The 27279-nt window shown below is 31.0% G+C and overlaps 1 protein-coding gene across 1 annotated transcript; it reads left to right on the plus strand.

Moving 5' to 3' along the window:
• Nucleotides 1–474: 474 nt before the first annotated feature.
• Nucleotides 475–3122, plus strand: LOC136220758 (GDSL esterase/lipase At5g55050-like). Its single transcript, XM_066008544.1, has 5 exons — nucleotides 475–818; nucleotides 922–1052; nucleotides 1145–1381; nucleotides 1466–1715; nucleotides 2851–3122. Exons 1-5 carry the CDS (start codon nucleotides 575–577, stop codon nucleotides 3069–3071), a joined length of 1083 nt encoding a protein of 360 aa, XP_065864616.1. The 5' UTR covers nucleotides 475–574; the 3' UTR covers nucleotides 3072–3122.
• Nucleotides 3123–27279: the final 24157 nt, after the last annotated feature.

The raw sequence follows: 27279 nt of genomic DNA on the forward strand, positions 1-27279 counted from the left end.
AAAATGAAAATATTCAAGAATTAAAGTTATTCAGAACGAAATTTACCATGAAACCGTATTTTATTTTCGAAAATCACTTTTTTTTAGCTTTCTCTCTCTCTGAAAATTCATTCTCTCCTAACCAAGCAACACCTAAATAACCTCAAAACAAAAATTTTCAAGAATTAAAGTTTATTAGAATATAATTAACTTTTTGAATTTTTTATTTTGAGACCGTCAGCGATCGTTTTGAGGCGTTGGGGACCAGGATGTTAAAAAGTGTAAAGTTCAGTACTATTAAGAGTTGAATTAAGTGACTAAATGTTAAAATGTGTAAAGTGCGGTGGGCATGGGTGTAATTTACCCCAATAAATTATAATAACTAAAATTTCTGCTAATTTATTAAATATTACAAATTAGTACCTAGAATTTGAAATGATTACACTTATTTACTTATTTTAAATAAGGGGTCAGTCTAGTACCACATGCCATCAACAAGACTCAATAAATAAAATGGTATTTAATCAAAACACAGAGTGATGTTTCCAATAAAGTTATCCCATCAAACAAACTAGTATTTCTTTTTATAACATATATGTTATCAAGGGAGATGAATTTGCTGTTCATCATTTGGTTCATCATCAGCTTGAAATCATCAAAGTGTGATCAAATAGTACCTGCACTTTTCATTTTTGGTGATTCTGCTGTTGATGTTGGCAACAACAATTACCTCCCTCTTACCATTGCCAGAGCTGACTTACCTTATAATGGCATTGACTTTCCTACCAAACAACCCACTGGAAGGTTTAGTAATGGCAAAAATGCTGCTGATTTTTTTGGTACCTTTTCTCATTCCCTTCATTCGCTGCTGTTCGTTGTTTCGTAAAAGTTAGCTGATTTTACTTCCGAAAAGGTTAATGATATTTGAATTTGATTGAACAGCTGAAAAATTGGGGTTGCCTACATCTCCGCCATATCTCTCTTTATTACACAAGCGTAAACAATCCATCCTAACTGGAGTCAACTTTGCTTCGGGAGCTTCGGGGATTCTCAACGACACCGGTGAATCTCTTGTAAGTTAATTTCGTTAATTCTCTGAACTTGTTTAAAATGATATGATTAGATGTCAGTCGGAACTAAGAGACAATTGATTATGATGTTGTAGGGTACGTTAATCCCTTTAACGAAGCAACTGGATTACTATGGAAGAGTACATAGAGATTTGGTGAAAAAGCTGGGAAACTATGGGGCAAAAGAACACTTATCAAAATCTCTGTTTGTGATAGTAACAGGAAGTAATGACCTGTTGAGATATTATGGTTCATCTGAATTTCGCAACAACACCACTCCGCTGCAGTATTTAAATTTTATGCTCATTGCCACGTTGAAGGCGCAGATAAAGGTGATCAATTAATTATATTTAAATTTGTTTTTAATAAGTTAAACGTGATTCGACGAGATTTAGTAAAATGTTTTTTGGGGGCAGAGAGTGCACAGGTATGGAGGGCGTAAATTTTTGGTGACAGGAGTGGGGCCGGTGGGATGCGCACCATCACGAAGGCTGAAGAACAAAGGTGAAGAATGTGACGAACGAGTAAATTCATTGAGTGTAAAGTACAATAGAAGACTTAAGTTAATGTTGAGACAGTTAAAATCAGAGCTTCCGGACTTCAACTTCTCCTACTTTGATACTTACTCTATCTTGCAAAATATCATTCAGAAACCAGCTGTTTATGGTACGTAATTCCTTATTATAATTGTGTTATCATATATATACTTTGGTTTAACTGCAGTTATGGTTTAATGCTTTTTAAAAGTAAGGAGATTAAAAAAAAAAAAAAAAAACTTTTTTCATCTATAAAAATCAAACCATAAATCTCTAACCAAACATCTACGAACTCTCATTTTAGAAAATGAAATGAACAAACACTCCGTAGTTTACAAATTCAGTTTTAGAGTTTTTGGGAATGAATCAAGACATATAAAACAGTGCAATCTTACGATTAACATTTACTAAATAATGCAATTTCAGTTCTATTAACGAAACATGAGTTTTTTCTATGTGCAATTTCATGTTTTAACTACCTTTAAACTTATAACGTTCTAACCACCCAATAAAGCTTCAAATTGTAATGGGTAAATTACACTCATATCCACTGAATTTTAGGCATTTTCACATTATGATTACTAAACTTCAAAAATGTAACATACAAGTTATTTGACTTTATCATTTCTAACATTATGATCATTTTAAAAACTGAAGTTGTTTAGAACCACAACTACCATAAAACCATATTTTTTATTTTCCAAAATCACCATTTCGAAGAGCTTTCTTTTTCCTAACAAATAAAATGACATCAAAAGGAAAAAGCTAACGAATTAAAGTTGTTTATAATATCATAAATTCTTGAGTGTTTCTATTTTGAGATCATCTGCTGTTATTTTGTGACATTAATTTTACTTTTAAAAATTTACTCATAACATTAGCAATAAAGAGTAACACTCAAGGAATTTATAATATTATAAGCAACTTTAATTCGTTAGCTTTTTTTCTTTGATGCCATTTTGTTTGGTTAGGAAAAAGAAAGCTATGGAAATGGTGATTTTAAATTCACTAGTCTCAAATGAGCTAACGAATTAATGTTATGCCAAATTGTTGTTTGGTGTTGGAAAATGTTATCTTTTCAAAAAGCAGTAAAAAAATACTTTTTAGATATAAAAGACAATCAAACATCTAAAAGTCTGTTTTTTTTTTTTTTCAAAGTATGTAACAAGATACCCCTAAATTTTTAGTTTATCCCAATTTTATATAATAAAAATGAAATGGTGTTAAACAAATAGTAAGAAACTGATGGTTTGTTTTGAAAATAGGGTTTAAGGAAGTAAAAGCAGCATGCTGTGGGATCGGAAAATTGCATGCAGAGCTACCATGCATCCCAATATCAAGCTATTGCTCAAACAGAAGTAATTATGTGTTTTGGGACATTGTTCATCCAACTGAAGCAACTGCTAGGATTTTGGTGAATACTATGTTTCATGGTTCTTCTCGTTACACATTTCCCATTAATATAAGCCACTTAATTTCTCTTTAACAATTTACTTTTTGTACCCTTCTTAATATTAGTTTAATTATTATAAATTTCTGATTCGCCAATTTCCAATTATGTTCCACCATTCATGCATTTATTTAATGTCAGTATTTATCACGTGCACTTTTTTAATTGTTTAAATTTTCAAAAGACCAGCTTCCCTTCTTGAAATATGTACCATATATATAAAGATCAATTAAAAATAATAATAAAAAGAAATTACCATTCATAGCTTTGGCTACATGAGAATCTTATTTATTTTCTGTTGCAATGCATAAGCAGAAATAGGTAATAGATAAAGTGTATATTATTAGCCTGTAGGCTGTACTACTTTCATTTTTGGATTATCCGGTAATAATGATGTTGCAATGCCACTTAACTTTGTCCTCATTAGTAACTCGCCTAATACCTGATTGAAGGCATTACGACAACTTATTTATTCGGTAATAACTAAATATAAAAATCATAAAATGATATTAACTCTCAATCCTCATCTATTCTATTTTTCAAACTGCAACTCTTATAATAGATTGAAGAAGTATTTTTAGAATTTAGGTTTAATAAATTTTTGTATTTAGCTATTATAGAATAAACAAATTTAAGAAGTTAGTGAGACACCTATATAGTTTAATGAGCTAATATAGTTTTATGGATAAGTTAAAGAAATTGGTGATATAAAATAATAGTTCAAAAAGCTGGTAAGATACTTGTAAAGTTTAAGAGATCCAATCTACTATTATGGACAAATTCAAAAAGCTTGTGATGTATTAGACCTTAGTAATTTTATAGATATAACTTACAAAAAAAAAAGAGTAATTTTACTTTTAAAGGCTAAAATAATGTAATTTATCTCTAATTTTAGCAGTCAAAGAGTAATTTTAATATTTTTAAATTTGACTATTTTGTGTCCAACTCGTATAAAATACACTATATTTTTTCACACTTATTTATATGTTTGTGGTCTACTACTAATAATACGAGATATAATGAAACAAATGTAAAATGTAGATGACTTGATTGAGAACACATTTTGATAAATTATTTCTCAAATAGACTAAACTTATCAATATTAGGGATAAATTTGTTCTTTGCTATCAATATTAAGGATAAAATTACATCATTCTAAACGTTAGAGTAAATTACTCTTGGTTATCAAAGTTAATAGCATGCTGCACATTATCTCTTAATATTATGTTCACTCAACTTCAAAACTTATCATGAAAGTTACTCAAGTTTGTATTTTGTTTTTACTAACATTATGGACACTTAAAAAGATAAACATACATCAAAATAATTGTTGACGATTTCAAAGTGTAAAAGTTTGAGAATTAAAGTTGTTTAGAACCACATTTATTATATAACAGATAAATTGCACCTATGACCACTTAACTTTACTTATTTACATGGTATTATCACTAAATTTCAAAACTTAACATACAAAGCACTAAACTTTGTATTTTCTAATATTATGACCACTAAACTTTAACTAACGTCTCAAAATGACAATTACTGGTCTCTAAATAAAAATGTTCAAGAATTAAAATTATTTAGGACGATGTTTACCATGAAACAATATTTCTTATTTTTTAAAATCACAATTTCTGGAGCATTCTCTCTCTAAAAATTGTCTTTCTCTCATACCCAAACAACACCAAAATAACATCAAAATGAAAATTTTGAAGAATTAAAGTTGCTTATAATATCATCAACTCTTGGAATTTTTTAATTTGAGGTCATAAATTGTCATTTTGAGGCATTAATTAAAATTTAGTGGTCATCAATGGTCATATAGCTAAACCAATTGCAAAATTGAATGTAAACAAATCAATAACATAAGCAAGATTGAATTGCAATAATTACAATAAAGAAAATAAAACTAGAAATTGAAACAACAAACTCGGAGCCACAATTAGCTATTTCAGGGAGGTGTTCAGCTACAATCGACTTTGGATCTGCGAACACTACGAGCCATTCGAGCCCCTGATTTTTTTTATCACATTAAGTCTTGCTCGTCAAATTAGTTAGTTATGAACATCTAATTCGTTAACAGAACGTTACTCATTTGATTTGTCCCAAATTCTATCTATAACCGTAACACACATAAAAAAAATTTGCTTTCAAACTATTAAAACTACAATTTTCAACCATAAATGAAATGAATAATACTCTACAAATAGAATTTTATGTTAAAAGTTGATACTTCTGATTATCAAAAGCTGAATTTGACCAAAAATAAAATATCAAAACTTAATAAGTTAGAAATAAAAAAAAATTAAGCGTTCGTATACACTAAAATCACAATGATGAAGATGCTTTTCGCCTATATATGTATAAGCATTCTAAACCAGCCTTGGATCATGTTTCTTGAACATCATAATTGAAATGAAAAAGTTGAGTGACAGTTGACAGAATTATATATAATGGTTTGGATGAAAGAAACCCATTTAATTTAATCCAAGAAATAGTTGGACCATCTATCTCTATCTATATCTAGGAGTATATATTAATGAGAAAGGAGAAATTGTTGTAAGAAGAAGGACAAAAAAAGTTTGACACCGAGGATGAAAGTAAAATGAAAAAGATAAAATTATTGTAAAATCAAGGACAAAAAAGCTTAACACTCTCCAACTGGCTAACTGAGCTTGATGTTGATATCAATATGTTGAGAATATCCATAATGATACATATTATCATCATATGAGTAACTCAAATTGAAAGACTTGTATCCTACTTTAAGTACCCAATATATATAATACTAATCCATCATACAATATACATTTTATTTGGAAACTCCTTATATTTGTCTTTTCCATTTGTCATTCTCTTTTTGCCTCAAACCATAATTTCCTACCATTATACGTTGGATAAATACGTATATATTATATTAGTTAGTTGATATGTTTTTAGAAACATACTATACCATCCATGAGTTTTGATTAAACTAACTCCTTAATTTATTATTAATTAACTTTCATATCTATAATCTATAATATATATAAGGATAAAGTTCAAATAAAACCACTGTGGTTTCACTAATTTTCAGATAAAGGACTGTGGTTTGCTTTTTATCAAAACGATGACTGAGGTTTTCAACTTTAGCAAAATAAGGACTTTTTCGATTGATACTATTAAAATCACCCTTAACAACTTCAAAAATGACATATTTTAAGAACTACTAATATTCTAAGCAACTTTAATTCTTCAACTTTTTTATTTCGAGATTATTTAGATGATGTTTGGTAAAGAGAGAGAAAGTTAATGTTTAGAGAGAGAAAGATCCAAAAAAATGATTTTCTAAAATCGAAAATGTAGTTCCATAGAAAATATGACATTGAACAACTTTAATTCTTGAAAATTTTCATTTTCAGGTCGTTAAAGATAGTTTCAATAGCATTATTAAAAGTGCGAAACCTCAGTCCTCGTTTTGACAAAAAGTAAACCACAATCCTTTATCTGAAAATTAGTGAAACCACAAGGGTTTTATTTGAACTTTCCCCTATATATAATAACGGAGAAAGAATTTAGAAGAAATGTTTGAGAGTCATTTTGGATGAGTTGGCACCAAAAAGCAAAAAGAATTAACGAGTTAATGAGTTTTAATTATCTCTATATCATAAGTATTATATTAACACGTTATTTATTGTCAATTACTAGACCATTAATTAAAGTAATAAAAGAAAGTAAGAGTTACAGAAAGATGAAAAAACACAAAATGAATGAAATCCAAAAGTCACAAATAAGCCTATAAAACATGATAGATAGTATTTTATCATTATATTCATTGGCCACCAAAAATCAAAGTCTTCATCTACCTTTAATTTTGATTATGTATTGGTTTTGTTCTTCATACTTATAATATAATCTTATACTTTTGTTTTTACTTAAAATAATATAGTCTTATAGTTTTGTCCTTACTTCATTAAGTTATTCATATTTATTTACGAGCGATTTTCAGTTATAAACTGTATTAATAGCATTTTCTTCAAGAATTTGGAGGATTTATACTTTGATATCTCCAATTGAAGAATTCCAATGGAAATAGAAGACACATGGACAACTAAAATCGGGGAAAGCAAAAATGTAAAAATTTACCGGAATCGTTATGTTTCCGAAGGTAATTATTTGATTTTTTTTCATATGTAGTAGTTATTTTGTTTTTTTTGTTTTTTTTCTTTTCAAAATGACTAAAATAAAGATTTTGTATATCTACATTATTTTTTAGTATTGGTTGCTAGGTGTAATCATTTCGATTGTTAACTCTAACTAAAATTTAAATTTTCAGCTTTATATATGAATTCAATTGTTAGATTTAATTGGATTTAGATTAATTTTACAAATTCAAAATCTGGTGTCCACTGATTTTTTAAATTTTGGTTTATCTAACTTATGGATTGAATTTTTTATTTTTATGCATTTTGGTACGAATAGATATAAAGTTTCAAGCAATAGTTGTTCATTGAAGTTGAAAACATATTGAAGAAAATAATTAAAGAAATATTGAAATATTATACTTACAATAAAGTTTATTTCAATTATAAATCATGTTTTGTCATGATTAACATTCTAAGTTCATTTCTCATTTTTTAGTCATGGATTCTACATTATTATTACCAAGAAGCTAAGTTTTTTTGTTCAATTCTTTAGATAGGGAGATTGTAAGCGCTCAATACACTTGATAAGACATTATTCTTGAAGCAATTTCGATTATACTAGATATGAACTTAAAATGAATGTAAATAAAAATAAATTTTGATTCTCAAAATCCTAAAATGTACATCAAAAATTATTTTACCGATTGATTTACATGTTGTTTGTTGTTACGGTTTGCTGTTAGAAAAAATTGATTTTCAAAAAGCATGGATTCACTAATTTTGTAAAAAACGGCTTTTCATGTATAAAAGGCAAACAAGATGTCCCTAACCAAACACATAAAACTCTTATTTTAAAGTAAAAAGCAAACATAAGGAGAAAATGGAGTAGCCAAACACCCTCTAATTATGGGATATTGGGACAATTGCTTTTGCAATACTGACTTTTATAGTTATTAACTATTATATCGTGGTTTGTACAAAATTGTTAGTATCTTAAGAGTTTTTATTAGTCATATTTATATAAGAAATTTCTCTGATTAACTAATGTATCAAGTCGGTATTTTTTGAAAGAGAACAAAAAGGTCTTCATACGTTAGTAAATTACTGGTTTAGTAATTAAGTTTTTACAAGAATTTTACGTGTGCCATAAATTATAATAAGTTAAATTGCAATATCTTCATATATTCACTTCTATCGTAATTCTAAATTTTATTAATTAGAATTCTTATTTATTTCAAATGAAAATTATTTAATTGGATCGTCATATATCTTTCATTTAGGTTGATATTGATTTGTGTGTGATATAAAAATATGTCATATGCAGTCTCATACTACTTTTAGAATCAAATTATAATCATTCGTTATAATTTTTTTATTCATGAATTTGATACTTCTCCCAATAAAAATCGTAATTATTGTTCATTTGGTCTTAGGTTATATAGGACTGTGACTGTGTTCTTGCTCAATTGATATACCGTTAATTCAAACATATTGAGATTATGAAAAATCTATTTATAGTAGTATTCGTTTATATGAATAAACGTTACGTATGTTATAAATTTTTTAAATTAAAAATATGTGTATTTTATTGTTATAAATATATTTATTTTATTACATATGAACTTTTTGATGTGTACTTTTTATTATTTATATTATATTGTAAATAGTAGTTTTATATTACATGCCATTTTAGAGATTTTTTATATATTATAAATCACACTCTTTCTGCTCTAAAACGTGGATTTATGAAGAGTAATTAGAATTAGTGGATTTATTATAAAATAAATAAACAGTGGAATCAATAAATAAAGAAGCAGCAAAGTTTTTTTCTTAATATTCTTAATTTATATACAAATCTCTAGAAAGACATGTAATATGCAACAAATAAAGAATCAAATAATAATAATAACGTTTTTTTATATAATCCAGACATTATTATTAAAAATAATAATAATAATTACAATATAATAATCAATTATCAATTATCAAAATAGTTAAATATGTTATAGGATCAGCGTAATGCGCAGATCTTCAACTAGTATGTGCCATTGTTATTAAAGGTTTACCGAAATAAAAGATCATCTGTAAGGTTGGATGCACTAAATCATAAGGATGAAGATGGGTTTTGCTAATTTTCCTCAGATCATGTTTCTTGAACATGATAAATAATTGAAATGAAAAAGGTTGATGGATGTTTCTTCAATATAATAATGGTTTGGATGAAAGAAAACAAGAAATAGTTGTATATAATAATGAGTAAGAAAACAAGGACAAAAGAGTATATAACACTCTCCAGCCGACTAACTCATCATTCCTTGGCTTGTTCTGATAATAGATATCATCTCATCATACAAGATAGATTTTATTTGGAATTGTCTTAAATCACTCCTCATATTTGTCTCTTCCATTTTTCATTCTCTTTCACCTTCAAACCATCATTTCTATAAATTTGGATAAATAATTAATTGCTCTCACTATTTTTTAGTTCATTCAATTTTTTATGTACATATAAAAATACTAACATTAGTTCTATAATTGAAATTTAATTAACATACTATTTGTAATTAAATTTGTATAGTATATGCACACTAACGTTTATATTAGTATATAAAAAAATTATATTATTTATTTTCTTAAATTTTTCTTTTCATTTTATTTATTATTTATTAATATATCTTTAAACTAATGTTGAGTATTATTATAAATTTAGATGTGTTTTTTTCAAAATCATATTTCTTTTTATATCGCACTACTTCTAATTTTATAATTTTTGAAATATTTTTCATTCAATATTATTCAACAAAACCAAGTCTACACTCATAAATTAAAATTCTATATATAAAAGTTAGTAATAATACTATACATTTTCTCAAAAAAAAAAACTATACATTGGAGAGATTAAGATTATACGAGAAAGAAAAGAAAAAGAAGATATAAAATAGAAGAAGTAAACATTTTATCATTATAAAATAGCATAAAGAAATTTTTTTGTCATTATATAGTTTTTAATATGACCATTGACTCTGAAGAATGATGAAAGAGTTGATAAAAAAAACTTAGTGATTATATAATTATTTTAAAAAACAAACGAATTAATGTAATATATAAAAACATAGTGATCAATAAAAAAATTACCCTAAAAACCTTTTGTCTTTTATGTTTTATATAATATTCTCTTTAGAAGTTAGATTCTCATATTTTGTAAAAAAAATTATAAACTTTCTAACACGTTCATATTTTGTTTGAAAAGGCAAGAAACATGACATAAGCAAACATTTTGTGATGATGACATCCTTTCAGAATATCCAAGTTCGAACAGAGAAGTAACAGCTCAGCATCATTAGTTCGGTTCCTCTTCTGTAAAGTTGTTTCAGTCAAACTGGGGGGAGTCTCTTTGGTTTTCTTTCTTTGGCTCCCTATATTTAAATTATTTCAGCCGTATCCAGAGCTACGAAGCTTCGATTTACTTGATCCCCAAGGAGACCATAATGACTCGATCCGTACTAGACGTGGCTTACTTGCTGCCCAAAGGGACAAACCTGACACGCCGCCTGCATGGTACTATTCACATTGCCATGGGTAGTACTTTTAGACAACCCTATTTTACCCCTTAAGTGCTTTATTGTATATATTTACCATTTTCTGTAATTTGCCAATTAGGTCTTGAGATACTATAAATTCATCTCTTTCTTTATAATACCTTAACTTTTATCAAATAAAAAACTATTATTTTCATATTGAAGTTTGTTAAGGTTTTCATACCTTCAACATTGGGGATTTCATTATTCCTATGGATTTAGTCCGTGAAACCTGGTATTAACTCCTTCTAGTTTAGCTAGAGAATAAACTCTTTGTGTCATTTAAGATCAAAACCCTCATTTTCAATATTAATCCGTATTAGATAGTATCAGAGCCAAGTTATTTTTCATTTGGAGACTTCTTCTTAGAAATGGTTCAACCCCGCCTATAGCAAGAAATGATGGAATCCAGAGTTAAGAAATTTGAAGATATAGAGTCTTCTATGAAGGGATTCAGAGAAACTCTCATGGAGCAAAATGAGAGGCACAACGCAAACATGAGAGAGTTTTCTATCTCGTTTGAAGAGCTCAAACTTGAGATTAGAAATATTCGTCCGCCGTCGATTGGAAATCCTCAACGGAGGCAAAAAAAAGGTTATTAGGCCTCAATCTCAATAGCAACCAAACCCGCTAGTGGATATGGATGCATGCCAGTACCTTTTGAGATTGGAGAATACTGTGATGAAAGTCTACTGTGACGTAGTGGATATAGATGCATGCCACTTACTTCTGGGCAGACCGGGGCAATTTGATCGGGACGCTACACACGCTGACCGAAACAATAATTATCAATTTCTAAAGAATATGGTTCGTTATATGCTCACACCTTTAGTAGGGGAACCGAAGGCAAAGAAGATAGCTACATTGATTGTTTGTTCCACTCACAAGGCGTTTATTAACGAGTGTGAGGAAAGTCAAATATTTTATGTGGTAATAGTTAAAGCCAATGGAAAGTCACCTAGAGAAGATGAAGAAAGGGAGTTACCTAAGAAAGGGAAAGTCCCCAATTGGCTTGGTAAGATGTCTGCGTCCTTTAACGTCAAGGATTTGAGCCCTTGGAAACCAGATAGCTCGCCGACTACTACTAGGGGTCTATTGGGGTCCAATTCTTTCAAAGAATGAGAGAAGGATGAGGACATGCTTTCAAAATATCCAAGTCCGAAGAGAGATGTAACAGCCCAGCATGATTAGTTTGGTTCCTCTTCTGTAAAGTTGTTTCACTCAAACTGGGGGGGGGGGGGGGGGGGGGGGAGTCTCTTCAGTTTCCTTGCATTGCCTCCTTATGTTTAAATTTCTTCAGCTGTATCCGGTGTTACGAAGCTTCGGTTTACTTACTCCCCAAGGAGACCAGAATGACTCGATCCGTACTAGACGTGGCTTACTTGCTACCTAAGGAGACAAACCTAACACGCTGCCTGCATGGTACTGTTCACAATGCCATGGGTAGTACTTTTAGACAGCTATATTTTACCCTTAAGTTTATATCTTTTATTGTACCATTTTTTGTAATTTGCCAATTAGGTCTTGAGATGCTATAAATTCATCTCTTTTAACTGTTATCAAATCAAAAACTATTATCTTCACATTGAAGTTTGTTAAGGTTTTCATACCTTCAATATTGGGGATTTCATTATTCCTACGGATTTAGTCCGTGAAACTTGGGATTAACTCCTTCTAGTTTAGCTACAGAAGAAACTCTTTGTGTGGTTTAAGATCAAAACCCTCATTTTCTATATTAATCCGTATCATTTTGAATTCACCCAATTGGACACGAGAATAGATTTTACTTTATTAATTAATGAGGTTGTCCTCCTATCTCATACAACAATTTGTTGTTTAATCCAAACACAAACGAACTTGCTCTTCATTAAAACAAAGAATTGCTTAGCAAATAAATTTTAGAGCTTAGGAGTTAGCTGATTACTTTTTTTTTTAGTAAAACTTAGTTGATTGTTAATAATTGGTAATTAATTGATTGTGTAAAATGACACATAAAGATATTCATCTTTTATTGCTAGTATTTTTTCTTTAGTAATTCATATATAAACTGTGAGTTGCTAACGGATAAATATCACTATATAAATGGATCAATATTTGAGTTAATTACAAATAACTACCCTGTAGTTTGGCCGATTTGCGATGTGGTACCTGTGGTATTTTTTTTTTGTAAACACAACCTTATGGTTGCAAAATTTTACATGTTTTTTTTTACTTTGCCAAATTTGGCCGATAACGACTTCGAAATGAAAATTTTCAAGAATTAAACTTGTTTGGTATCATATTTACTATGGAATCATATTCTTAGTTTTTCAAAATCATCATTTTTGGAGTTTTCTCTCTCTAAATATTATCTTTCTCTCTCATAAAAAACAACACATAAATGACCTCAAACCTAAAAAGTTGAAGAATTAAAGTTGCTTAAAATATCATTTAACTCTTGAAAATTTTCATTTCGAAGTCATTATCGGCCAAATTTGGCGAAGTAAAAAAAAACATGTAAAATTTTGCAACCACAGGGTTGTGTTTGCAAAAAAAAATACCACAGGTATCACATCACAAATCGGCCAAACCACAGGGTAGTTATTTGTAATTAACCCTAAATATTTATGTTTATTAATAGGATTACAAACAAATTTTGTCAAAAAAAAAGTTTCTATTAGTAAAATATAGCTTTAACTGTTAAATTTGATGAAAACAATACAAAAAGTGGGTTTTTGATAATATAATAAAAATAAATTAATGAATTAATAATGGGATAAAGTATCAAAACAGGTCTAAGGTTTTTGGAGAAGTACAAATTTAGGCTCAACGTTCAAAATAGCACCAATATAGGCTTAACGTTTACAACATAATATTAATTTAGGCTTAACATTTACAATATAGCATCAATTGTACAAAATAATACGAATTTAAGCTTAATGTTTACAAAATATATACAATTTAAGCTAAACGTCATAATTAAATTAATCATATTATATTCTTTTCCTATTAACTTAGATGTTATCTTTTTATTTAGTTCTATATTCTTATTTATTATAATACAATTAATTAGTATTCTTGCTCATTAAGATCTTATATTTGTTTTTCATCAATGATTCCATGACTACTAAATTTCATTGTTCATGTAGTATATGCAAACTAAAAGTAATTGGATATCCATAATATTTCATTGTTCATGTATCAATATTATTTTAACTAGTGTTCGAAATATTGTAGATATTCAATTACTTTTAGTTTGCATATATTACATGAGCCATGGAATTTAGGAGTCATGAAATGGTTGATGAAAAACAAATATAAGGCTTTAATGGGCAAGAATACTAATTAATTGTATTATAATAAATAAGAAAATAGAACTAAATAAAAAGATAACATATAAAGTTAATAGGAAAAGAATATAATATAGTTAATTTAATTGTGACGTTTAACTTAAATTGGATATATTTTGTAAAAGTTAAGCTTAAATTCGAATTATTTTTGTAAACGTTAAGCCTATATTTGTGCTATTTTGTACGTAAGGCCTAAATTGATGTATATTATAAACGTTGAGCCTAAATTGATATTATATTATAAACGTTAAACCTATATTGGTGCTATTTTGAACGTTGAACACAAATTGGTACTTTTCCAAAAACCTTAGACCTATTTTGGTACCTTATCCCATTAATAAAAGATAAAAATTTATATAGATTAATTATAAATTTACTAAATATGGGATGAGAATCAAATTCACCATAAATTTAATTTTATTCTAACAATTAGAGATTTAATAAATGTTTTATTTACTTTAGAAATTACATTGTATTAAAATATTTTTCTACTTATAAGATACAAACAATTGATGTAAATTACAAAGGATTGAACAACCATCTGGACATAAATTACAATAGTCCGAGTGCTACATCAAAAGTAAATATGCACAAACAAAAGTCTTTTACTATAATGCTTCAATCCTCTGTTTGAAATAATTCCTAAAACCACTTTTTTTTTTTCCCAAACTGGTGATTTGAGCTCAATATGCTTTTTCAAACCATTTTTCACCGAACACCATTATTAGAAGTTTTATCACCAAACACCATTATTAGAAGTTTTGTCTTGTTAAACTTTTAAAATTTGTCTAAAATTCTAACTTCACACCAAAATTAAGTCTCTCCACGAAACAAGAAACAAGATCAAAATGTTTCTATAATCTAGGGTTTGTTGTGTTTCTTCGGATTTTATTGGTATTAGGCTTGGGGAGATCCCGTTTCATTATCTGGGTGTTCCTCTTTTCTTTGGGGCCCCTCGCAAACAGGTGTTGAGAAGTTTGAATGATAAGGTTTTGGCTAAATTTACCAAATGGAAGGGTCATTGTCTGTCTATGGCTGGTCGGGTTTCTTTGATTAACTCTGTTATTACTGGCAGTTTCATTCATTCATTTATTGTTTACAAATGGCGTGTGGCTCTGCTTAGGAGCATGATGGGTTGTATGAGAAATTTTATTTGGTCTAGATCGATTGAAAGTCGGAAATTAGTTTCGGTTCCTTGGAAATTGTGTTGTAGTTCGATTGACTCGTGGGCTTGGGGTGAAGAATTTGATTTTACTTAATCAGGCTTTGCTTGGTAAGATGGCGTGGGGCTTAATTCAGGAGAAGTCATTGTGTTTTAATTTATTAAGATCTTGTTTTATTACTAAATCGGGTCAGCATAGGCCTTGGCTTCATAATTCGTCCATTTGGGGTTCGGTTAGAGGGGTGTATTCTTTGGTTTTAGATAATTGTTGTTGGTGGATTGGGCAGAGATCCGATCTTAATTTTTGGAATGATAGATGGATTTGTCCTACTGTGGCTTCCCAATTGGGTTTATCGGTCTTGCAGCAAAGGCTTGGCTTGGATATAGTGGATGATTTTTTGATTAATAATGCTTAGGTTGGTTTGCCGAATTTGCCGGTAGAGGTGGAAGAAGGTATCAAATGGGTTTGTAGAAGTTCTGAAATGAAGGATTTTTGTATCTGGGAGCCTGCGATTGGTGGGATTTTGACGGTTAAATTGTTTTATGATTAGTTGCGGCCTCCTAAGTTGAAATTGGATTGGTGTTGTTTTCTTTGGCGCCGATTTATTCCCCCATGCACATTCATTTATTTGTTGGAGGGCTTTTTTGGGTTATGTTCCTACCCATGAGAATTTGAGGCAGCAGGGTTGCTTGATTATTTCTAGATGTCCGTTGTGTCTTTCTCATGAGGAGACGACTGATCATATTTTACTAACATGTATTTTTTCGCAGGAGGTTTGGCGAGGTATTTCTGCTTTGTTTGGGAGGCGTCTACCTTTGGATGGTGATTTCCAAACTCTGATTTTGGAGGCTAGTAAATAAAGGTTTAGTTCACAAATTGCTGAACTTTGGTCTGCGGCAATTGTTAGCACTGTGTGGGCTCTTTGGTTAACAAGGAACAATCAAATTTTTAATGATGAGAAATCGGTAATTCTTTTGGTTCTTCGGTATATTTGGAGCGCAATTCATGAAGTGGCAAATCAGGGTCGTGGTTTCACTTAGAATTCTTCTGTGGAATTACAACGTCTTAAGGAATTGAAAATTGATAGAAGATTTCCTAAGGGATCTCGTATTATTCATGTAGTTTGGCAGTGTCCTCCGATCGGTTGGACTAAGGTTAATACTGATGCTTCTATTTTGGTTAGTCCGGGTGTTGCGGGTTGTGGCGGTATTTACCGTTCCTCAAATGGTATGTTCCTTGGTGCTTTTGCATTCCCGTTTGACGTTTCTTTTGCTTTTTTAGCTGAGTTGAAGGCTACCATTTATGCGATTCATACGGCTTTTGAAAAAGGTTGGCGTCACCTTTGGTTAGAGAGTGACTCGACTTATGTTGTTCAGTTGTTGCGTAGTATGTCGACTACTGCTCCTTGGGTGGTTTGTCAGAGTTGAATTGATTGTTTATCAAAATTAGATTCCATGCAATTTTTCATTTCTCACATTTATCGTGAAGGGAATGCGGTTGCTGATTCTCTTACCTCTTTTGGTCATATGGTTGATAGTTTTCATTGGTGGAATTTAATTCTTGATTTTTGTTGCCCGACTTTTTTGCATGATCTTGTGGGGCATGGTTTGTCACGTCCGTGTCTAAATTTCTAGAATTTATATCTTGATAGTAATATATATTATAATTATTGGATGTGTAAAGTTAATTTAGTGCTATAGGAAAAGTTTGAAGTTAATTTGATGGTTTTAGATGTATATTAAAAGTGTAGAATAATTTTTAAAAGATTATAGAAAGATGGAGGATCAAACATGATATTTACTAAATTTTTCTCAAATCTTCCACAGTATTTCGATCATCATCATCTATATTATCTTCTTTTCTTTTTCTTTTTCTTTCATTTTCATCATTAATTTTCTCTGAACCGTTTCTCCATCGTTTCTTTGATTTACGGAGATTCGACCGTCCGAATCACTCGAAATTGAAACCATAGCATCCTTATACATAGTTCTAAGTCCTAACCAAAGAGTTTTTGAGTTTCGGAAGTGTTTGGAGGGAAACGTCTTAGACAGAATTTAACGGCGAATCGATCGGGTGTATTTTGTTCAATTAGTGACCAAGGTAAGTAACTATCAACTATATTTTGAGTTTTATATATATATATATAATCAATGAATATTCAGAAATTGATATTTTAAGGTTATGCAGAAATTTTGTAAAATTGGGATTTTACACGATTTTGTTTTTTATTGTGAAATTATGGTTCAAATGAAGCTATTGACTATGCTCTTATGTGAATTTCAGATTTTACTTGATTATGTTGATTTAAGGCTTAATTTGGTTGATTAACTTTAAAATTTTTATTGATTAAGGATTGATATTTTGAATAACTGTGGTTACTTTTACAAAAGGTCTAATTGAAGCCAAATGATTTATGGTTATGAAATAGTTTGGAATTTGATTGTGAAAGGAAATTTGAGTACGTTATGATTTTATATCCATCGAGAGTTATCCGGATCGGTGGTTTTATATTTGAAGACCATGTTCAGTGAGGGACATGGCCTGTGTACACAGTTTTAAGACTTATTGGGTATGGCAGCGAAGTGTTGGGTAAGACCATATGGGATAAGCAATGTTAAGAGACGTCTCGATTATATATGTGGTTATGTATTGATACTTAAGGGGAGAAACTCGATGATGGATTCAATGTTTAAAGTTCATTTGGATTATGTTTTCGGTTATGATTGATTTTGATATAAAGTTTTACGTTTGATTGAATACGAGTTGGTTTGATAAAACACTTATTTGATTACAAGTTGGTTTGATAAAACATTTATTTGATTACGAATTGGTTTGATGAAACGTTTATTTATTTTGATTCGTTTTGAGAAGATACATTATATATATAAAGTTATATGAACTTAAGTTTTGAGTTTATTTTATAAGGTTTTGATTAAATCCCTTAATAAATGTATATATGTAGCTATGTTAAATAAAGTTGGTTTTTATAGCTGATAGTTTCTTACTGAGATTTTTGTCTCACATTTTTAAATGTTTTAATGTTTTTAGGTGAGAAAGTACATGATAGAGAGAAGGTTACCGACCGATTAGGCAAGGATCGGAAGTTGTTGCTTATTGTTAGAATTATGGTTAGAACTTTGGTATTACAATTGTAATATAATGATATTTGGATAAATTGGAGACTTCTAAGTATTGATTATGATCTTTCTATTTCACGCCTGATGACGATTGAGGTCGTTTAGGATCGGGTGTGACAGTTTGGTATCAGAGCTCTAGATTAAATTTTTCGGACCTAAGGTTGATAGTAATTGAGGAATATCGATATTTGGTGATAGCTAAGAAATCAGTGATAGTCCTTGAGGAATATGAATATTTGGTGATAGCTAAGAAATAATCGATAATCATTGAGGAATATGAATATTTGGTGAAAGCTAAGAAATAATTTGGAATTTTTCGAGGATGGAGTGACTAGCTAATGAGGGGTAGGTATGAGATTTGATGGTTATAGTAAAATATTGGGTGTATGAAAATTAGTAAATTATTTGATATTTGGTGACATGGGTTACATAGATGATATTAAGTATGACTTGGAGTTGATATTTGAGAGTTTAATAGTTAGCTTACAACCATATATATATATGAGATATGAGTAAATTATAACTTTGAGCTAGAGATAATAGAGAATTGTCTATTAGGTGCTGCGGGAGAATCAGATTCGTATCTGAATCTTATGATGCATTTTTCGACCAGATAGAGGCCGAATCTGTCATAGAGTCCTAAATGAAAGTTCTTTATTTTTGTCTTACGTTTCCAGAGGTATTTGAATCACCTTAATCAGACTCCGTATGAAGAAGTTAGGCTGGAAACGACATCTGTTGGTCTTCTTAGGAATATCGGAAATTGAGGAAATGATAAAGTGATAAATTGAAGATAATAGATATGGGATTGAGAAAGATACAATATGGAGGTTTCATTAAATGGGTTTGGAAGTTGATTCATGATTGGGAGATTATAACATGAATTTAGTGTATTATAGAATCTTAAATTGAATAAAATGAGTTCTGAAATTTAAATTACTGTTTTATTGGTGAACTTCATTGGGTTGAGGTTTAGAATTATTGAGAGTTGTATAAGTGATGTTTAAAGAGATACCGATGTTAGTAATCAATAAGAAGTAAAGTGGGAGAATATGTTAGATGTTTGAGGAAATAATTACGATATGAATTTTGAGGACAAATTTTTCTGATCTTAAGCACCGTTTGAGGTAGGAAATTAAGAGATAAATATGATATAAGAGGATATATATGTTGATAATTGAAATTTTGTAGTACATATATTGTTAATAGAAGTTATTTTTAGTTAAAGTTTGTGTAATTATGGTTTAAGTTTATATAAGGATCAAATTGAGTGTTTATAGGTCACATAAGAAAATCGAATGATATTATAGATTTATTGACTTTTATGGGTGTAAAGATATCATTTGGAGTTGGGAGAGAAAAAAAAAACAGTAATTGTCGTAATTTAGGTACTCTATATTTTGATTATATAGTTTGGAGAGATAATTGAAGTTTATTTGGTTGTATTGATGGTATATATAGTGGTGATTATAAGAAAAAAAAATAGCATGTTAGCTTAATTGATTTTGAGAAGTTAAATGGAGAATTATAAGAGTGATGTTGATATTAAGAGTTTATGAAATGACTCTTCTTGATAGGAAATTGTATCATCATAATGAGGTTTATATTGGTAATGTTGATGTTGATGTTTATGAAATGACTCTTATAAGAATGATGGTATTGTTGATGCTAATGATTGAAGATTATAGTATAAAAAAATGATTGGAGTGAGAAATTATAGATACCAGTAGTGTTATTATGATGAAATAAGATTAGATATTGATGCAAATCATTGATTCGGATTATTTGAAGGTTAAGGATAATATAATATCACGCATATTAACGGTTCAAAAGTGATATTTTTGAAGTCTGTAGAACTTGGAGATAGGTAAAATATATTTGATATATATGCAATTGATGGAATCAATTGTGATTTAAATTTATTAAAGTGAGATTTGGTGTATGTTAGGAAAATCCGAATATAAAGTGTATCATATCATATAAAATTGAATATATGATATTTCAAGTTTTATTTTGGATTTATTAGTGATGAAATTGACTAGGTTGAAGTTTAGAGTTACTAAGCTGATTTTTGTCCTGTCTTTACTTTATATATTTTTGCACTCAATATTGAACAAACACATTAGTATAATTAAATCAAAGCATTTAAATTTAATTTCCTCTTGATAATGGATGATTTTGTCAAATCAAAATCTTGTGGAAAAGGTGTTTCAACAAGATTTTCCCATGCTGAAAGAACCACTGAACCATTTTACACACGTCACTACCCACAATGCTCCAATAGGACTGAAAGAAATGACCGGTGAAGCCAGGAGAGCTAGAAGGATCCATGGAAAAAACCGTATGACGGATGCAATCCTCATCAGGGCAGACAATTAGAGAAGTGTTCTCAAAATCCGTCACAACCCGAGGAACCATATCAGAAACCAGAGACAAATCCACCGGATTCCCACCTGTGCTGGCGAACAGGTTATCATAGTAAGAGATAATATGATTAGAAATAATATTTGGGTCAGTGTGAGAAACCCCATCAATTGTTAAGGCAGAAATTCCCATATATGATTTTCGCATCGCAGAGACACGTTGAAAGTAGCTTGTATTACGGTCACCCTCAGCAAGCCACCACACTCGGCTTTTTTCTTTCAAATATGTTTCTTGCTGAAGCAAGTGAAGGTCCAACTTCTCATGAGCGGCCAACTCACGTTCCTGAAGATTCAATGACCATCCAGTAGATTGAATAGTCTGCTGAATATCTGCAAGGGAGCTGCGCGCCTCATCAATGTTAGCATTGAAGTTACCAAAAATATTAATATTCCAATTTCTCAAAATAGTCCTCAGACCATGTAACTTATGACACAACAAAGGAGCCGACAGAAGAGCAAGGGCAGGGCCATCCCAATGATTTTTTATTATCCCATAAAGCTCAGGATTACTAACCCACATTTTTTGAAATCTGAACCAAGAAATCCTAGCAGAAGTAGTCGAAAATTTGAACAGAAGGGGGTGGTGGTCCGAGTGATGACGCGTCAGCCCCACACAGCATGAATTCCAAGTTTTCGCAAAATCAGCCGAAACTAAAGCCCTGTCAAGCCGAGAATTGACACGTGCCTCACCAGTTCTCCCATTACACCAAGTGAAGAAACAACCAGTAGAGGGAATATCCAGCCAATCCCCATCATCCACAAAATTCCTGAAGTCACGATAAGGTCTCGTAGCCGGAGGCCGTCCTGTTTTCTCATGAGCCCCAAGGATTGCATTGAAGTCCCCAATTAACAACCATCTACCTTGTAAATTCAATTTGAGAGCATTTAGAGTCAAAAAGAGGTCAACACGTCTGTTTGCCCAAATACTGCCATACACAATTCCATAATAATGTTTAATGCCCTGCACATCCTGTTGCAAAACCACAAACTGTTCATGCTGAAGAATTACAGAGATTGCATCAGTCATAGCAATCCTTTGAAGAATCCAAATAGTTGGTTTATCACGCAGACTAACAGAGATCAGTCTCATGCCAATGTTGGCCCAAAATGAAGGACGAATTGCCTCAAAATCAACCATTGGTTCTGCTAAACAAAGAAGATCAGGTTTATGTTGCCTACATAAATCAGAAAGGTACCTCTGAGTGTTAGGGTTGAGGAGCCCCCTACAGTTCCAGAACAGAACTGTCATTCAAGACGAATAGGGGGTTTGATGGCCCGTTTTATCCGGGATTTCTCTGCCTCATGTTTTCCGCCTTTGCGTGCTTTAATTGATGTCACAGTGTGCCATATTTCATCTTCTTGCTCTGCCTGGTCTGCCCAGGAAAGAGTGGGAGAAATATTGTTGTTGCCAGGAGAGTCAGGCCTCTCCACTTCATCAACCGGCTCTAATTGTCCCAAGGGGCTCCCAGCGAACACAAGCTCTTTGTCAGGGCTGACCTTCTCAACATCAATTTTCTCAGCAAGGTCAGAAACAATTCTGGCTGTGGCAATTGCCACCGGGACAATTGCACGATTCTCATCAGGAGGAGAAGGTTTCTTAGTCAGCGGTTTTTGAAAAGATCGACTCTCCGGTGGTTTTTTATTTTTCCTGCAGTCATATGTCGAATGACCAATAGAAGAGCAAACTTTACAGAACTGAGGAAGCCTTTCATAAACCACTTCAATCCAGATGTTTTTCCCTGCTCTCTCAACTCCAAGCTTCGTCGGTAGTTCTCCTGCCAAATCCACATCCAACAGCAGTCTAGCAAAATGCCCAAAATCACCCTCAAGGGTGGCTTTGTCAAACCGAATCAATCCCCCAATCCCTGTTGCAATGTCCGAAAGAATTTGTCTATCCTAATATTCCCTTGGAAGAGAGTAGAGGCAAACCCAAACCTGTGCATTAGTGGAACGTTCGGCATAAGGATCAAAATCTGGCACCCAAGGTTGAAGACGAAAAGTGCCCGAACGGGTATTCACAATCCCCATGTTGACAACCATATCATGTGATTCTTTGGAAGGCAAGATTGCTTGAAAATATCCTTTGCCAATCGCAATTAGCCTCCACTGAGCAGTGATTCCCCAAATTTTGGTTAAACTCGCCTTGAGGTCCGCCACTTTCCAAGGGGAATCCCCTTTAGATAGAACAAGTCTTCCGATAAGAGCGTGTGAGCAGAGAGCTAATCTCCTCTCATAGGCAGATTGCGAAATCCGAATGGATTTCAGGCCTCCAATGTCAGTAACCGTAGCAGAGGACTGATGAACCTCAGGAATGCCTCGTTTAACAACAGAGGAGAAAGACGGCATGGGTTTGTCACCAGTAAGGGGCTGATGAGGCAGATCCGAAGCAAAACGGAGCTTAGGATTGAAGAGAACTTCGATACTAAGGAAATCATTCGGAGGAGGAGCCATGATCACAAAAGAGAGAGATAGATCTGAGATCTAAAAGAGAGAGAGAGATCTGAGAGAGAGAGATCTCAAAACTCTCCATCTTCATAAAAAATTTTCACCATGACAACAGATCTGAGAGAGAGAGAAGACAGATCTGAAAGACAGAAGATAAATCTAGAAGAGAGAGAAAGATCTAAAAAAGAGAGATAGATCTGAGAGAGAAGATAGATCTCAAAACTCTCCATCTTCATAAAAATTCTTCACCATGACAACAGATCTGAGAGAGAGAAGACAGATCTGAAAGAGAGAAGATAGATCTAAAAGAGAGAGATAGATCCTAAAATGAGTTAGTATAGTTAAAGTAAGTATTAGTTTAGATTTAAAAAAAAAAATAGAGCATTAAATATATTCCAAAAATTGGCGTTCCATTTCTCCAACTATAATCATGCCTGCCCTAAGTGCAACAAGCATTAAATCCATGCATGTAATTAGCTGTTTCTGTTTGCGCCATGCATGCCATGGGATCCCACCTTCTTCCTCTGATTACCCTACCCTACCTACCACATAAATAAACTCTTCAGGTTTAGTTCTCTCAAATCGCACAGCTAATATTCTATTACTATATTTATTTATTTTATTTAAACCACGTGTATGTCTCATTGAGATTATCATGTGTATTTAAACACTTTTGTGATTTGATGATTTGAGAAGTCATTTTAATTATTGGAGTTTCTCTTCTAAGTTTAATTTAATTTAAGAATCCAATTACCAGACTGTTTGAGGATTCAACTTGAATATGGAGGGAGAAATATGGTAGGCTTCCCAAGTGCTGAATGAATAGGAAATATAAATATAAGGTATGGTAGATATTGTATGTCATGTACTTAGGAAGCAGCATCAGCATGTGATACTTAATGCTACTTTCTAACATAGCTCAATACAATCAATACAATACAATACAATAAAATACTAGCATTTATACTCTCTTTTCAATTCCAGCTTCAATATCCAGTACAAATGACAAGACACATGCATGATAATATTCATTATCCATTTAACCTAAACACAAGTTTTTATACTTTTTACTGCTACGTAAAAAAAAAAAAAAGAGATGGAAGAAAATTATTTACCATGCAAACAAGAAGAGCATTGTTTTTGCCAGTACTAAACTTTCAAGCTGGTAGTTTGGTAGGAAAGTATATACTATTTATAAGCAAATTTTGGCAAAACTAACAAGAAGGTAATGGCTTAATACATGTACTGCTACTTGTGCTTTGTCTTGAAAAGTGTCTTGTACTTTTTAAATGCTGCATTTACCATTTCAACTTGATTATAGTGAACTATTTGTTATCTAAAAATGATTCATGAACTTGCTTAATTAAAGTGTTCTATCGACCATTTGAATTTGTTTAAATACACATCACTAGATCCTTTTAAGCAAGTTTAAGGCCTTGTTTGATAAGTCACTTAATGACTTAAATTAAAATATTAAGCACTTATTTAATTTAAGTGCGTTTGATAACAATTATTTCTCCACCACTTAAATTAATAAATTAAGTTAAAAAACACTTATTGTGGTAAGTTAAAATATTTAACTTAACATTTTAAGTTAAACATTATCAACTAATATTTTTATAATAATTTTATCACTCAATATTTTCAGCACCAGTACTTATTTTTTTAGCACTTAATTTTCAGTTTTATCAAACAAGCACATAAGAGATAAATAACACATTTTCTAAATATAGGAGGCAATTGACTTTTACATTAATCTATTACCATAAAGTAATTGTTGTTATTAGGCTATTCAAAACCAACACAATCTACTGCGCCAACCCATAGGTGCAAAAATACCCTAACGTTGACAATCAAAGACAATTTTATTCCTAAGGTTTAAAATTGTGCAATTTTACCTTTATCGTTGGCGAAGAAGAGAAATTCTACCATTTTACAAAACACATATACTTTTATTCATATATTCTGCATATCAGTCGGATAAAAGTGCACTATTTTAGATGTTAAGAGTAAAATTGATCTTGATCAACATTTAGGGTAACACCATTTTTAATGTTAAAAATAAAATTGTTTTTAACTACCAATATTAAAAAAAAATTCTTACACTAACGGCTTTAATTTATATTCCAGCAATCTGATTTTGATTTTGTTGTACGTACCATAAGTTAAATGTTATAATTCATAACACCAAAAAACACGTCTCGGGCCCCTTGAACTTTTACTATTTTATGTAAATAAGGCTCTTCATCAATTATTTGTCTCTGAATTTTCAGTGTTTTATTTATGCTATTGATAAATTATTATTTTTTTACCATATTCAGTCTGATTGGGATCTTATGGATATCTATGATGGTCACGTCATCATAATTAATATCATCTCTTTTCAACATTGTTGGCTAACCTTACTTATAATTGAAACTATTTTAAATGTTGCCCTATTAGCCTGAGAATTAAGTTAATTAAGATAATTTCAGTGATTTGCTTAAGGTGAGCATGTATTACCTTATAGTTTGTCTGATAAGTTTGTTGTTCATGTTTAAAAGATTAGTGATTTGCCTATATAATTTTTAGGGTAATTAATTTATTAGTGCCTATATTTTGACAAAACACACTCCAGTATTTTAAAAAACACACGGTAAAATCTTTAGCCTTTTTCTTGATAAACTGTTTAGTCCTTAACGTTTTTTTCCGGTGAACTGTTTAGTCCCTGCCGTTAGACTCTCATGAAGATTCTGTTAGTCAATTTGGATTTGCGTTCTTCTTTTCCTTTATTTTCCTTTCCTCTAAACTCTACTGCATCTGAAATCAACTTTGAGTGTTCTTCTACTTGATTTTCTTCTTAATCGTTCAAATTCGTAAGCATTGGGTCTGTTCTTTTTCTTGTTCTCCATACAAATAGTTTCTTCTTCTAAATTGGATTTCCTCTTCTGAAATTTGAAGGTAAATAGTAAAGGGTAATTTAGTCATTTCCGAATTCATAAACGGTAAAAAATCTAACAAACAGACGGAATGACTAAACAGTTCACTGAGAAAAAGGTTAGGGACTTTACTACGTGTTTTTGAAAATACAGGGACTAAACAGTGTGTTTTGTCAAAATATAGAGACTAATAAATTAATTACCCTAATTTTTATTGGATTTTTTAAATAATAAAAAAAAAAATTGTCACGTTTTGTAAAAAGGATGCAATTGACCATTTCTGAGATGAGAAAGTGCGACATTTTTTTTTTTAGAAAAATGCTTGTATTTTCATTAAAAGAAAGAAGAAGTACAACAAGCAAAATATAATGAATAAAACTTCACACAAGTAAAGGTTAAAGTCAATACAAGATCAACGAATGGATGAAAACGACTACAAAGAGCAAAGAAACCCATAAAAGGTATCAAAAACATCAAACAACAATATAACATATACTTCTCATAAATCCAAATCTATAGAAAAGCATCTACAATCCGCATTTCATCATTTAGACCATTCGGAACATTCGGATCTGAATCTTTTTTTTGTTGCAATCACGCAGATACATTAATAATATCAATTGTGTCGCGCTTTAGTTGACCTTTTTTTTATTGTGTTGCACTTTTAGCCAATGCAAGTTAATTGCGTCGAGGCTTATTACGTTGCCAAAAGTCCAATGCAAGTAATCTTCAAAGCGCGGCGCAATTAAGGCTTTTTCAACTAATAAAATTAGATGTTGTCAGACTTTTGGTTTTATTGGAGTAATCTATGTGAATCTGTGTTATTGCATCACAAAATCTCACTCTTAATTTCATACATTGATATGAAGAAAGAGATTTTTTTTTTATTGAAGGCCTGTTAGCGAGAGAGTGTAAAAAATAGACATCCCAGTTATGCTGGTACCTCTGAAAATCATAGCAAATCCGAACCAATATTATTAAAGAAGAAAAGAAAAGTTACAAAGAACCAAATACAAAAGTTCAAAACAAAACTATATCAAACGAAGCGATAGGAACCATGTCACACCCGACCCTAAACGACCTTAATCGGCATCAGGCGTGAAATAGAAAAACACTTCCGAAACTCA

Source organism: Euphorbia lathyris, chromosome 2 (assembly GCF_963576675.1).
Source record: "Euphorbia lathyris chromosome 2, ddEupLath1.1, whole genome shotgun sequence".
NCBI classification, from domain to species: Eukaryota; Viridiplantae; Streptophyta; class Magnoliopsida; order Malpighiales; family Euphorbiaceae; genus Euphorbia; species Euphorbia lathyris.

Excerpts from the sequence above, each read along its gene's own strand:
- LOC136220758 (XM_066008544.1), top strand. The coding sequence starts at position 575 with ATGTTATCAAGGGAGATGAATTTGCTGTTCATCATTTGGTTCATCATC. Across the intron at positions 819-921 it reads AAATGCTGCTGATTTTTTTG|CTGAAAAATTGGGGTTGCCT; the intron begins GTACCTTTTCTC and ends TTGATTGAACAG. Across the intron at positions 1,716-2,850 it reads TCAGAAACCAGCTGTTTATG|GGTTTAAGGAAGTAAAAGCA; the intron begins GTACGTAATTCC and ends TTTTGAAAATAG.